The 14,909-nt window shown below is 41.6% G+C and overlaps 1 protein-coding gene across 5 annotated transcripts in view; it reads left to right on the forward strand.

The window, feature by feature from the left end:
- The window catches only part of RUFY1 (RUN and FYVE domain containing 1), a 573,324-nt gene that overhangs the window by 503,439 nt on the left and 54,976 nt on the right, over positions 1-14,909 (forward strand). For all 5 annotated transcript variants that reach the window (XM_073573702.1, XM_073573703.1, XM_073573706.1 and 2 more), the window contains one exon: positions 9,540-9,634. In XM_073573702.1, coding sequence (XP_073429803.1) covers positions 9,540-9,634 — 95 coding nt within the window. The remainder of the gene's footprint in view (positions 1-9,539; positions 9,635-14,909) is intronic.

Below are 14,909 nucleotides of genomic sequence, written 5' to 3' on the forward strand. Positions count from 1 at the left end.
GAAGGAGTCCCACATGTCAGCTCTGGTAGCTTCAATACGTTCATATAGCATGATGGAGTTCATCAACTTTTTTTTTTTTTAAATGCCAAAAAATAATTCTGAAAGCATCCACATGACTGAATCTCATGTTGTAAATCTGATTGTTTGTCATCAAATAAGTGTGGTACTATTATTCTGATTACAGTAACTTTATCTTTGGAATGGGTAATGTTAGTGGCCCCTTTATCACAGTATGGACATAAGTGCACAATGTGCAAGTCTATGTAATGTAACAAAAAACAACATGCCTTTTATATTTTAAATTGCATGCAGTTGGAGAAAAGAAATTCTCAACTCATTTACCTTTAAAGGGGTTGTCCGTTACTTTAATATTGATGATGGCCTATCCTTAGAATAAGTCATCACTTCCAGATTGGTGAGGGTATGATACCTGGCACCCCTGCTGATCAGCTGTTCCTGGTGGCAGCTGAATGTGCTTAGTTGCACAGCGTGACAACATGGGTCCATAATCTGCATATTAGCCTTGATGGGTTAAACCACAAAAGAGGATTTGAAAATCCTCCGTAATTCTAGAAAAAACATAAAAAAACAGGCAGAGATGCTTACCTGCCTAGGCCTCAAAACAAATGCACCATCAGGGTGCAGTGGACCCAAATAAAGATGGCGGCTACACAGGTGCAGTAATACCGATGAGACAGCCTACAATCATTGATTGGCCATTTGGTACACCAGTGGACAAAAGATACAATCTGTATGTGGCACTGTTCGCACACTGGATGCAGAGCATCTGGCTTACAGCTTAATGACGCCCATACTCTTAGATTAGGCTAGCCTAGTGCTTACTAAAATGCATTCTGTGTGAACAGAGGCCACAATTTACAGAGCCATCTGGGCCCAGCTCCCATTTTGGCAGTGCTGAGAAAAACTGTCATTAAAATGCCAACAGTCTTTTCAAAACAACTTTACAAAGCAATGTACACCCAGAATTGTGGCATAATTGCTTGGATGAATCAGGGCCTTATACCTCTGTCTCTTAAGATACTGTCACACTTAGCGATGTACCAGCGATATGACGCAGTCAGGATCGCTGGTACATCGCTAAGTGGTCACTAGTGAGCTGCCACACAGGCAGATCTCACCAGCGACATCGCTGGGGTTGGGGGTCGCTACTTACCTGTCACACTAGGCGATCCTGCGTCCTCCCGCCCGGCTCCACGCTCGTCGCTCGTCTCTCCACAGGAAGCGCCGCAGGAAGCTGACGACGAGAAACAGTCCTGGGTGTTCTCGCGCGATCAGAGTTTACCAGCGGGGGAGCGGGTCATAGGTAAGTATCACACACAGCGATATCGCTAGCAATATCGCTATAACGTCACAAGTTATAGCGATATTGCTAGCGATATCGCTTAGTGTGACAGTGCCTTTAGAATAGCATATTTTATCAAGAGGTCCTTGGGCTTCCAGGTGGCAAGTGGTGTTCTGAGCAGTAACCGGTAGGATTGTTGCACAAAATTATTAAATGTTCTCAACTGTGAACAATTTTCTCATGTAACACTAAACTAGATGTGTCCCTTCCGCCTCTTCAGCTATGTCAATACATCTTGCATTTGTTCTGCCTGACCATTTCTCTAGTTCTAGAAGCTTTTGCATGGAAATGTTACATTGAGCTGTTGTTTCAACTACAGCTCTGGCAAAAATTAAGAGACCACTGCACAGTTTTATAAAAATCAGGCTGCGGATTTTGCTGCGGTTCCGCAGCGGTTTTGGCCGCTGCGGACCCGCAGCAGTTTTTGCTGCGGTGTACAGTACCATGATTCCCTATGGGAATCAAAAACCGCAATGCAGACGGTGCGGAATTTTCCACGCGGATTATCTGCGGTTTTCAATCCGCAGAAAGAATTGACATGTCAATTCTTTCTGTGGATTCCGCTGCAGTTTGCCATCTTCTCCATTGAGGAGATGAAAAACCGCAGGGCAAAACCGCAGAGCAATCTGCAGGTAAAACCGCGCGGATGAATCCGCACCTAATCTGCAGCGTGTGCACACAGCCTCAGCTTCTCTACATGTCTGACAGCCATTCCAGTGTCATTCTACTTAATGTGCTTCTGATTAGGTGATCGCCTGAACCAAATCTCATTTAACGAAGGAAAGTATAAAAAAAACCCTGCTGTGGTGTTCACAATCCACTTGCAATAGGACAAGCTGGATGCCAAAACAAGTGCTAGTAATATCCCAAAAGTTATAATAATGAAAAAATAACTTTTAACCCCTTTACTACCAAGGGTGGTTTGTAATTCTGACCACTGTCCCTTTATGATGTCATAACTCAGGAACGCTTCAACAGATCTAGGCGATTCTGAGACTGTTTTCTCGTGACATATTTTACCTCACTTAAGTGGTAACATTTCTTTGCTATAACTTGCGTTTATTTATGAAAAAATGGAAATATGGTGAAAATGTTGCAATTTTCAAAATTTGAAATTTTATGCCCTTAAACTAGAGAGTTATGTGACACAAAATAGTTAATAAATAACATTTCCCACATGTCTACTTTACATCAGCACAATTTTGGAAACAAATTTTTTTTTTGTTAGGAAGTTCTAAGGGTTAAAAGTTGACCAGCGATTTCTCATTTTTACAACACCATTTTATTTTTAGGGACCACATCACATTTGAAGTCACTTTGAGGGGTCTATATGATAGAAAATACCCAAAAGTGATACCATTCTAAAAACGGCACCCCTCATGGTGCTCAAAACCACATTCAAGAAGTTTATTAACCCTTCAGGTGCTTCACAGAAATTTTTTGAATGCTGTAAAAAAATGAACATTTAACTTTTTTTCACAAAAAAAAATTTACTTCAGGTTCAATTTTTTTATTTTACCAAGGGTAACAGGAGAAATTAGACTGGAAAAGTTATTGTGCAATTTGTCCGGAGTACGCTGATACCTGATATGTGGGGGGAACCACTGTTTGGGCGCATGGCAGAGCTCGGAAGGGAAGGAGCGCCGTTTGACTTTTTCACTGCAAAATTGGCTGGAATTCAGATCCGATGCCATGTCACGTTTGGAGAGCTCCTGATGTGCTTAAAAAGTGGAAACCCCCCACAAGTGACCCCTTTTTGGAAACTAGACCCCCCCCAAGGAACTTATCTAGATATGTGGTGAGCACTTTGAACCCCCAAGGGCTTCACAGAAGTTTATAACGTACATCCGTACAATTAAAAAAATCATATTTTTTCCACAAAAATGATCTTTTTACCCCCAATTTTTATTTTCCCAAGGGTAACAGGACCCCAAAAGTTATTGTGCAATTTGTCCTGAGTACGCCAATACCCCATATGTGGGGGTAAACCACTATTTGGGCGCATGGCAAAGCTCAGAAGGGAAGCAGCGCCATTTGACTTTTTTGGCTGGAATTGAGATCGGATGCCATGTCGTGTTTGGAAAGTCCCTGATGTGCCAAAACAGTGGAAACCCCCCAATTCTAACTCCAACCCTAACCCTAAATCTAGCCCTAACCCTAATGGGAAAATGGAAATAAATACATTTTTTTTATTTTATTATTTTTTCCTAACTAAGGGGGTGATAAAGGGGGGTTTGATTTACTATTTATGGCGGATTTTTATGTTTGGCAGCTGTCACATGCTAAAAGACGCTTTTTATTGTAAAAATAGTTTATGCATCGCCACATTTTGAGAGCTATAATTTTTCCATATTTTGACCCACCGAGTCATGTGAGGTCTTATTTTTTGCGGGACGAGTTGATGTTTTTATTGGTACCATTTTCGGGCACATGACATTTTTTGATCGCTTTTTATTTCAATTTTTGGGATGCAGAATGAACAAAAACCAGCATTTCATGAATTTCTTTTGGGGGGATGCGTTTGCACCGTTCCCCGTCCGGTAAAATTGATAAAGCAGTTTTATTCTACGGGTCAGTACGATTACAGCGATATCTCATTTATGTCTTTTTTTATGTTTTGGTGCTTTTATGCAATGAAAACAATTTTAGATAAAAAATAATTATTTTTGCATCGCTTTATTCTGCGAGCTATAACTTTTTTATTTTTTCGCTGATGATGCTGTGTAGCGGCTCATTTTTTGCAGGACAAGATAACGTTTTCAGCGGTACCATGGTTATTTATATCGGTCTTTTTGATCGCGCGTTATTGCACTTTTTGTTCGGCGGTATGATGATAAAGCATTGTTTTTTGCTTTGTTTTTTATTTTTATTTTTTACGGGGTTCAATAAAGGGGTTAACTAGTGGGACAGTTTTATAGGGCGGGTCGTTACCGATTTATTTAGCGATTTTTAATTATTTTTACACTTTTTTTCACTTTATTACACTGTCCCAGGGGGGGGACATAACTGTCATGTGACAGATTGCTGATCTGTCACATCACAGATCGCTGTGACAGATCAGCGATCTGACACAGGTGCTGCACAGTCTTCCTCATGCCTGCGCTCATCTGGCAGTGAGGAAGCCAGTTCCCTGCAGGCCCCCGAAGGTCCCCGCCGCCATATTGGATCTGGGGACCTGCAGGGAAGGAGGCCCCCGCAGCAGCGCTGTACATCACGCTGCTCCGGGGGGTCTCAGGGAAGCACGAAGGGAGCCCCCTCCCTCCACGCTTCTCTCCTATGCCCCCGGTACACCTCGATCATGTTTGATTGCGGTGTGCCGGGGGCGGTCCGTGACCACCCCTGACACATAGTGCCTGGTGTCAGCTGTGATAAACTGACACCCGGCCGCGATCAGCAGCGCTCCCCACGGGGGGCGCCCCTGATCGCTATGACGTACTATTCCGTCCTTGGTAATTAGGTCCCAGGTCACATGGACGGAATAGTACATCTAATGTAGGAAAGGAGTTAACCATGCCAAAGGAGTTGAAAAGAAAAGTCTTGAGTGAGGAAAAGAAGGGCTCAATCCTGGCTTTAGTAGCAGAGGGATACAGTGAGCGTTATGTTGCCTCCATCCTTAAAATTTCTAAGACATATGTCCATTACAACAAGGTCAAGCAGCAGACATTGGGGACAACAAAGCTACAGACCGGCAGAGGGCAAAAACGACTCTCCACTGATCGGGATGACCGTCATTTTATTCGAATGTCACTTAGCAACCGCAGGATGATATCAAGTAACCTAGAAAAGGAATGGCAAATGGCACCTGAGGTGAAGTGCCCGGCAAGAACAGTTCATAACAGGCTCCTAGAGGTAGAGCTCTAGTCATGTAAAGCTAGAAAAAAGCCTTTCATCAATGTGAACCAAAGGAGAGCCAAGTTGAAGTTTGCTAAAGACCATAAGGATTGGACCATAGTTGACTGGAGTAAGGTAATCTTCTCTGATGAGTGTAATTTTCAACTTTGCCCCACACCTGGTCGTCTAATGGTTAGACGGAGACCTGGAGAGGCATACAACCCACAGTGTCTTGCATTGACTGTGAAATTTGGTGGAGGATCGGTGATAATCTGGGAATGCTTCAGCAAGCCTGAACTCTAACCGTAACTTTAGCCCAACTCTAACCCTAATGGGAAAATGGAAATAAATACATTTTTTAATTTTATTATTTTTCCCTAACTAAGGGGGTGATAAAGGGGGGTTTGATTTACTATTGGTTGCGGGTTTTTATGGTTGGCAGCTGTCACACACTAAAAGACACTTTTTATTGCAAAAAATAGTTTTTGCATACAGTTGTGGCCAAAAGTATTGACACCCCTGCAATTCTGTCAGATAATACTCAGTTTCTTCCTGAAAATGATTGCAAACACAAATTCTTTGGTATTATTATCTTCATTTAATTTGTCTTAAATGAAAAAACACAAAAGAGAATGAAGCAAAAAGCAAAACATTTATCATTTCACACAAAACTCCAAAAATGGGCCAGACAAAAGTATTGGCACCCTCAGCCTAATACTTGGTTGCACAACCTTTAGCCAAAATAACTGCGACCAACCGCTTCCGGTAACCATCAATGAGTTTCTTACAATGCTCTGCTGGAATTTTAGACCATTCTTCTTTGGCAAACAGCTCCAGGTCCCTGATATTTGAAGGGTGCCTTCTCCAAACTGCCATTTTTAGATCTCTCCACATTTGTTCTATGGGATTCAGGTCTGGACTCATTGCTGGCCACCTTAGAAGTCTCCAGTGCTTTCTCTCAAACCATTTTCTAGTGCTTTTTGAAGTGTGTTTTGGGTCATTGTCCTGCTGGATGAGCCATGACCTCTGAGGGAGACCCAGCTTTCTCACACTGGGCCCTACATTATGCTGCAAAATTTGTTGGTAGTCTTCTGACTTCATAATGCCATGCACAACGTCAAGCAGTCCAGTGCCAGAGGCAGCAAAGCAACCCCAAAACATCAGGGAACCTCCGCCATGTTTGACTGTAGGGACCATGTTCTTTTCTTTGAATGCCTCTTTTTTTTCTCCTGTAAACTCTATGTTGATGCCTTTGCCCAAAAAGCTCTACTTTTGTCTCATCTGACCAGAGAACATTCTTCCAAAACGTTTTAGGCTTTTTCAGGTAAGTTTTGGCAAACTCCAGCCTGGCTTTTTTATGTCTCGGGGTAAGAAGTGGGGTCTTCCTGGGTCTCCTACCATACAGTCCCTTTTCATTCAGACGCCGACGGATAGTACGGGTTGGCACTATTGTACCCTCGGACTGCAGGGCAGCTTGAACTTGTTTGGATGTTAGTCAAGGTTCTTCATCCAACATCCGCACAATCTTGCGTTGAAATCTCTTGTCAATTTTTCTTTTCCGTCCACATCTAGGGAGGTTAGCCACAGTGCCATGGGCTTTAAACTTCTTGATGACACTGCGCACGGTAGACACAGGAACATACAGGTCTTTGGAGATGGACTTGTAGCCTTGAGATTGCACATCCTTCCTCACAATTTGGTTTCTCAAGTCCTCAGACAGTTCTTTGGTCTTCTTTCTTTTCTCCATGCTCAATGTGGTACACACAAGGACACAGGACAGAGGTTGAGTCAACTTTAATCCATGTCAACTGGTTGCAAGTATGATTTAGTTATTGCCAACACCGGTTAGGTGCCACAGGTAAGTTACAGGTGCTGTTAATTACACAAATTGGAGAAGCATCACATGATTTTTCGACCAGTGCCAATACTTTTGTCCACCCTCTTTTTTATGTTTGGTGTGGAATTATATCCAATTTGGCTTTAGGACAATTCTTTTTGTTTTTTTTCATTTAAGACAAATTAAATGAAGATAATAATACCAAATAATTTGTGTTTGCAATCATTTTCAGGAAGAAACTGAGTATTATCTGACAGAATTGCAGGGGTGTCAATACTTTTGGCCACAACTGTAACCACATTTTGAGAGCTATAAGTTTGCCAAAGACTTTAAGGATTGGACCATAGAGGACGGGAGTAAGGTCATCTTCTCTGATGATTCTAATTTTCAGCTTTGCCCAACACCTGGTCATCTAATGGTTAGACAGAGACCTGGAGAGGCTTACAAGCCACAGTGTCTTGCATCCACTGTGAAATTTGGTGGAGGGTCGGTGATGATCTGGGGATGCGTCAGCAAAGCTGGAATTGGGCAGGTTAATGTTTGCGAAAGATGTATGAATCAAAAATAGTGTGAAAGACTGCTGGACAGCATGCCAAGACGCATGAAAGCTGTGATTAAAAATCAAGGTTATTCTACAAAATATTGATTTCTGAACTCTTCCTGAGTTAAAATATTAGTATTGTGGTTTCTAAATGATTATGAACTTGTTTTCTTAGCATTATTTGAGGTCTGCAAGTACTGCATTTTTTTGTTCTTTTGACCATTTCTCATATTCAGAAAATAAATACAAAATTTAGTGCTTGGAAATTCGAAGACATGGTGTCAGTAGTTTATAGAATAAAAGAGCAATTTACATTTTACTCAAAAATATACCTATAAAGAGAAAAATCAGACAAATGGAAAATTTTGCAGTGATCTCTTAATTTTTGCCAGGGCTGTATTTATGTTTTCATCTTATAACTGTAACTTCTTATCCACGTGTTCTATTTTCTGCCTCCCAAAGTCTTGAGTTGTATTCTCTCTCTCTCATAGAGCCAACTTCCACTCTCGCTTCTATTCTATTACTGCATCGACTAACTTACTGGCACAGCTGTTTTATGTTCCTATTTGCAATGTTAGATAATTTACAGTGATTCTTATCAGACGTTATATGTTGTTTTGTCAGTGGAGTACACACGAACTTCTTAGTAATGGTTAGGGAAGTTTGTGCAAATTTTTCCATATAATCTTTTAACTGATCATCATTCTTACCTTGTCATCTTTTTTGTTTGTTTGTTTTTTTGCTTATTGCTCATCATTTTGACATCTTATTATATTGATAAATCAGAAGAATTCTGAAATCACATGCAAAAATTACCCAAAAAGAGACACCAACTCATATGAAATTTCCTCACTTTTAGGCTGTGTGCACACGCTGCGGATAAGGTGCGGATTCATCCGCGCGTATTTTATGAAATCCGCAGGTGAAACCGCAGGTCAAAATACCTGCGGATTGCTCTGCGGTTTTGCCCTGCGGTTTTTCTTCTCCTCCATGGAGGAGATGGCAAACCGCAGCGGAATCCGCAGAAAGATTTGACATGTCAATTCTTTCTGCGGATTGAAAACCGCAGATAATCCGCGTGGAAAATTCTGCACCGTCTGTATTGCGGTTTTTGATTCCCATAGGGAATCGTGGTACTGTACACCGCAGCAAAATCCGCAGCGTGTGCACACAGCCTTAGTCTCTGGGCCTCGGTCTAGATTATATTTTCCTTAGTTCCTAGTTTTTTTTTCTTCCACTTACCCTTTTTTTTCCGTTTCTTTCTCTTTTTGTTAATATTCTGCTCAAATTGTCTTACATTTTTCTTTTTCTGCCCTCCCTTTTGGGCCCACCTTACATTCTTTTACTTATCAAATACACCTTTCATTATTTCCACTTTTCTCTTTCTTGTCTCTTGTCACTTTTTCTTCTTTCTTAGCCTGTTTGAAGAATGGTGGTTATCCAATATATGATTTATATATTCAGATATGTGACTGATATTTGATATTATATTTCATCTTATTTGCAAGCAGCTCCAGAATCCTCAAACGTGACAGAGCACAGCCTGGTCCGCTTCTATTGTTCGACAGATTCAGCCACAAAAATAAATAAAGAAAAGAAAGGGGGAGAACAAGTCTAAATTATATTCTATATCCACAGTTGAATTGTTGTCACATCAAAAGGTGTTCAAAACGCAATCTTTCAGCATCCAATTTTACATCAGTCCTAGCCACCTTGGCCTCTTCGTGATAGCTAGATAGGCAAAGTGTTGTTTAGAACCTTCTAATATCCATCCACCACCTCTACTCGGTTATAGAATGGGTCTCTAAGAAATACTTGTATTTTCACAAAATAAATAAAACCTATTCGTTTGGTTTATTCATATGCATGATATAGAGTTAACCATTTAATCTTGTAAATTATACTTTTTCACAGAATGGTTGTTTTTTTCTCTAGCCTTTAACTCTTTCTTATTTTCTTTGAGACAGGATTTTGATATGTTGCGCCTAGAGAAAACACAATTGCAGAATCTGTGTGAAGAACAAGAACAGGCCCTGCAAGAAATGGGCTTTCATCTTAGTCAGTAAGTCATTTTTTTGCATTTGTTTTTAAAATGAACCTGTCTGGTCTTTGACTGTCCTCTGTGCCAATTATAGAAGTGAACATACTGATTCCTTTATTCTAATAAGGTGTTTTATGTGGTTACTTAGGTTACAGGGCATGGGTGATGGCCTACATACAATATTCATTCTTAGGACTGCTATGCAAGTTGTCATTCATGCCAACTGTGGCATGATTAGAAGGACTAGTCTGGAGAACAAGATGCCCTACGTACTAGTTTTGCTTATTAGCATATGTAATGCTGCAGAATAAAAGTTCAGATTCAAAAGCACATAAAACACCTAGTTGGAATAAAGGAATTGGCATGCATACCCCCCATGTAGTATCAGTTGGAGAGTCGGGGATCTGACAATTTCTCTTTAAAGTGCCATTATGTATGCATTTTTGCATTTTATCATATTTTTCTGACTATAAGACGCATCAGGCTATTGAATGCACATGGGTTTAGACAAAACAAAACAGAAAAAAAAGTCATAGTAATTAAACTTTCATTATGAGCTAATGAGTATGAGTGGGGTAAAGTAACAATATCTTTAGGCTAGTTTCACACTAGCGTTTCTGCCGTCTGCGCACGGCCGCCGATAAGCCCCGCCCCCTCCTGACATCACCGCCTATTATCGCGCATGGCCGCATGCGACCTGCACACCCTATCTTTAACCCCTTCACCCCCAAGGGTGGTTTGCACGTTCATGACCGGGCCAATTTTTACAATTCTGACCACTGTACCTTTATGAGGTCATAACTCTGGAACGCTTCCATGGATCCCGGTGATTCTGACATTGTTTTCTCGTGACATATTGTACTTCATGTTAGTGGTAAAATTTCATTCAAATAACTTGCGTTTATTTGTGAGAAAAACGGAAATTTGGCGAAAATTTTGAAAATTTTGCAATTTTCCAACTTTGATTTTTTATGCCCTTAAATCACAGAGATATGGCACCCAAAAAACTTGATAACTAACATTTCCCACATGTTTACTTTACATCAGCACAATTTTGGAACCAAAATTTTTTTTTGTTAGGAAGTTAGGCTGGTTTCACATTTGCGCGCCAAAATCCGAAAAGTTTGATTTTGGCGCGCACGGCGCACCATCAAAAGTGCGCAGCGCAGGTCAAAGCGCAACTAGCGCACGGCCTGCGCACGATCTGCGCACCCTATGCTAAAGATAGGGTGCGCCGATCGCAGGCGCCGCTGTGCGCTAGGAGGCGGCGCTACAAGCAAGGGGCGGGCACGCCGGGCAGAGAGCCAGCTCGGGGGCGGAGCTACCCCCGGCCGTGCGTGCGCTTAAAAAGCGCTAATGTGAAACCAGCCTTATAAGGGTTAAAAGTTGACCAGCGATTTCTCATTTTTACAACACCATTTTATTTTTACGGACCACATCACATTTGAAGCCACTTTGAGGGGTCTATATGATAGAAAATACCCAAAAGTGACACCATTCTAAAAACTGCACCCCTTAAGGTGCTCAAAACCACATTCAAGAAGTTTATTAACCCTTTAGGTGCGTCACAGGAATTTTTTTGAATATTTAAAAAAAAATGAACATCTAACTTTTTTTCACAAAAAAAATACTTCTGGTTCAATTTTTTTTATTTTACCAAGGGTAAGGCTGGTTTCACACTTGCGTTTTTTTTCGCGGGATTTTAGCGCTAAAAAACGCATGCGTTTTTTTCCTATACTTTGCATGGGATGCGCTTATGTGCGCATACACACGCGTTTGTATGCGTTTTTGCGCGCATGCGTTTTTTTGCGGTATGCGCTCGGGCGCACAAAATGCATCCTGTTGCATTTTTTGGGCGTCCGACTTGCCTCAAAAAAACGCATGCGCGCGCAATGCGTTTTTTTACAGCAAGACACCCATTATAAGTCTATGGGTGCGCATATGTGCGCATTGGCATGCTTAGGCTAGTTTCACACTTGCTTTTTTTTGCAGCGCGTTTTTCCCGCAAAAAAACGCATTAAAAAAACGCATACAAATGCATACAAACGCTGCGTTTTTTTCAAGCATTTTTATGCGCATGCAGGAAAAAAACGCAGCGTTTTTGCGCGTTTGTTTGCGTTTTTTGTGCGTTAGCGTTTTTTTACAGATTTTTGAAAAACCCCACAAAAATGAAAAAACAACCATTCAACAACACACAAGACCAATGGGACTTCATTGTGGGTGTGGTATGTTAATATATAGACCCTGTCTACAGTATTCTTCACATTTGCTTGATTCTTCTCGTGACCATGGATCTGCGCTGGAAGAGTTTTCACTTCAACTTGGATTTGGACATTGCGATGGCTCAGGCGTATGCAGTTGCTTGCCGTGAACAAAGGAAGAGAGAGAGGCAGCGAAGACGGCGGCGTATGTGGATACATCCGATTGTTGAACTCCGGGAGAGCCGTGGGGCATACCACACCCTCTACAGCGAGCTACGGGCAAACCCGGAGAAATTTACAGATTATATCCGGATGTCCCACGAAAGTTTCATGGATTTGCTTGCTCGTGTCCAACAATCCATCCGGAGACAGGACACACAGCTCCGTCGTGCGATTCCTCCTGAGGAACGGCTACTGGTGACATTACGGTATGTTTTAAAAACCAAGGGGTGTGGTCTGATGTTTTTTTTTGTAAATTTAGTATTCAAAACCTTGGGTAATTAGTTTTCGTGAATGTACTAATATTTTATTTTATAGTTTTTAAAAATAATATACATAAATATTAATTTTACTTCTTTGTCTGTTCACAGATTCCTGGCGACTGGAGAAACCCTATCTTCACTACACTTCCAGTACCGTATTGGAATCTCTACCTTGTCTGGAATTGTTGCTGACACCTGCCGGGCTCTCTGGAATGTTCTTTGTCCAGAATTTATGCCCCTGCCCACCGCTGAAAAGTGGATGGAAATTGCTGACAAATTCTGGACAGTATGCAATTTTCCCAACTGTTTGGGAGCTGTTGATGGGAAACACATACGGATCATCAAACCCCAAAGAACGGGATCTGAGTACTATAATTACAAAAAGTACTTTTCAATAGTACTCATTGCGATTGCGGATGCCGGATGTATGTTTGTAGCAGTGGACATTGGAGCATTTGGCCGTGGTAATGACTCACAGGCTTTTAAAAACTCAGACATGGGCCGGAGGTTGTATGGCAACCAATTTAATTTCCCTATGCCATGGCCTCTTCCTCACACCGAAGCTCCGCCACTGCCCTTTGTAATGGTTGGCGATGAGGCTTTTCAAATGTGCGGAAACTTACTGAAACCCTACTCCAGCCGTGACTTGGACCACACCAAAAAAATATTTAATTACAGGCTGACCAGGGCCAGAAGAACTGTCGAGTGTGCTTTTGGGATTCTTGTTTCCAGATGGCGAATTCTGGGCACGGCCATTAATCTTAAACTTGAAACAGTCGATGAGGTGGTGAAGGCCTGTGTGGTTCTACATAACTTTGTGATGGCTAAAGAGCACCCGACCTTTGAACTGGACGATGATGCTCCTAACCCATTGCCTGAATTCACTCAGCACACTCTCAGGTCATCCGTTGAAGTTGGCCAAATGAGGGCCAAATTTGCGGCCTACTTTATTTCTGATGTAGGACGGGTGCACTGGCAAGATGAAATGGTGTAATGTTGTTGTTTGTTTATGGTAATAAAAATCCTTATTTGATACCATTACTGAGTGCACTATATTTTTTAAACTCCAATTAATTAAAAAACTTCCCATGTATAACTGAATTTTTTTATGTTCACACACCTGGGCAGGTAAATACACATTAAAATGCAGCATTGCTAGTCTGCGTGAAATATATTGGAATGAGCAAAGCTGCAGGCCATGAATCAGGAAACCATTTTTTTTCAAGAGAAAATTGTGCAACTAGTTTAAAACAAAGTATGTGATTTTCTCAAAACACAACCCTCAAAACCCAACCCCAATGAAAGTCCATGGGGAATACAAGTCAGCATTGAGTGGATGAATGTAATCTGCTCATGTAATCTGCTCCATTACAAGTTATTACACTAGGCCTTGGAATGACTATACTAGGCCGTGGTATTTCAAATATGAGTATAGTAGGCCTTGGGGCTAGTAGGCCTTGGGGCTAGTAGTATAGTAATATGTGAAATACCACGGCCTAGTATAGTCATAACAAGGCCTACTCGATTTTGGCCAACTAGTATCTTGTTTCACGAAAAACAAACGGTTGAAACTTGACAAGTTTCAACAGTTTGTTTTTCATGAAAATAGATTCTAGTTGTCATGAAAATAGATTCTAGTTGGTAAAACTAGAGTTATTACACTAGGCCTTGGAATGACTATACTAGGCCGTGGTATTTCAAATATGAGTATAGTAGGCCTTGGGGCTAGTAGTATAGTAATATGTGAAATACCACGGCCTAGTATAGTCATACCAAGGCCTACTGTAATAACTCGATTTTTAACAACTAGCATCTTGTTTCACAAAATACAAACTGGTGAAACTAGAAAGAAAATTATTTTTAAGACAAGTTTCAACAGTTTGTTTTTCATGAAACCAGATCCAAGTTGGTAAAACTCGAGTTATTACACTAGGCCTTGGTATGACTATACTAGTCCGTGTTATTTCACATATGACTATACTAGGCCTTGGGTTGGTTTTTAACATGTATTTACCCATCAGTGTGTGTGAGCGGCGCAAACAACATTAATGAAACTTAGTAATGGTGAACCACAAATGTAAATTTATTTTTTATCACAAAAATAAACCTAAAAATTATTTTTTACGGCGTTTGGGGGCAGATGGTTTCAATTTGGGGGTGTGCAGGGAATATGCAACACTTGCAGTTGAAGACGGTGTTTGAGGGGAAGGGGCAACAAAACTTGTGGGGGAAGGTAGTCCAGTTAAGGGAATTAAACTAGGAACACTTGGAGGAGAGGAAATCTGTTCAGGTACATTAGTTGTAATGGCATGTCGCCGTAGGCTTGTGTGCCTGGACCGACTTTGGCCCAATGCCCGCCTTGATTGATTTCGCCTTGAACTAGGGGCAAATATGGAATGTAGGTCCCCCGTCTGCTGGTATGGCTGCTGCTGCTGCTGAGGTGGCGGCTGCTGCTGCTGAGGTGGCGGCTGCTGCTGAGGTGGCGGATGCTGCTGAGGTGGCTGCTGCTGCTGAGGTGGCTGCTGCTGCTGAGGTGGCTGCTGCTGCTGAGGTGGCTGCTGCTGCTGAGGTGGCTGCTGCTGCTGAGGTGGCTGCTGCTGCTGAGGTGGCTGC

Source organism: Dendrobates tinctorius, unplaced genomic scaffold, assembly GCF_039654945.1.
Source record: "Dendrobates tinctorius isolate UK_male_01 unplaced genomic scaffold, ASM3965494v1 ptg000036l, whole genome shotgun sequence".
Classification (NCBI taxonomy): domain Eukaryota; kingdom Metazoa; phylum Chordata; class Amphibia; order Anura; family Dendrobatidae; genus Dendrobates; species Dendrobates tinctorius.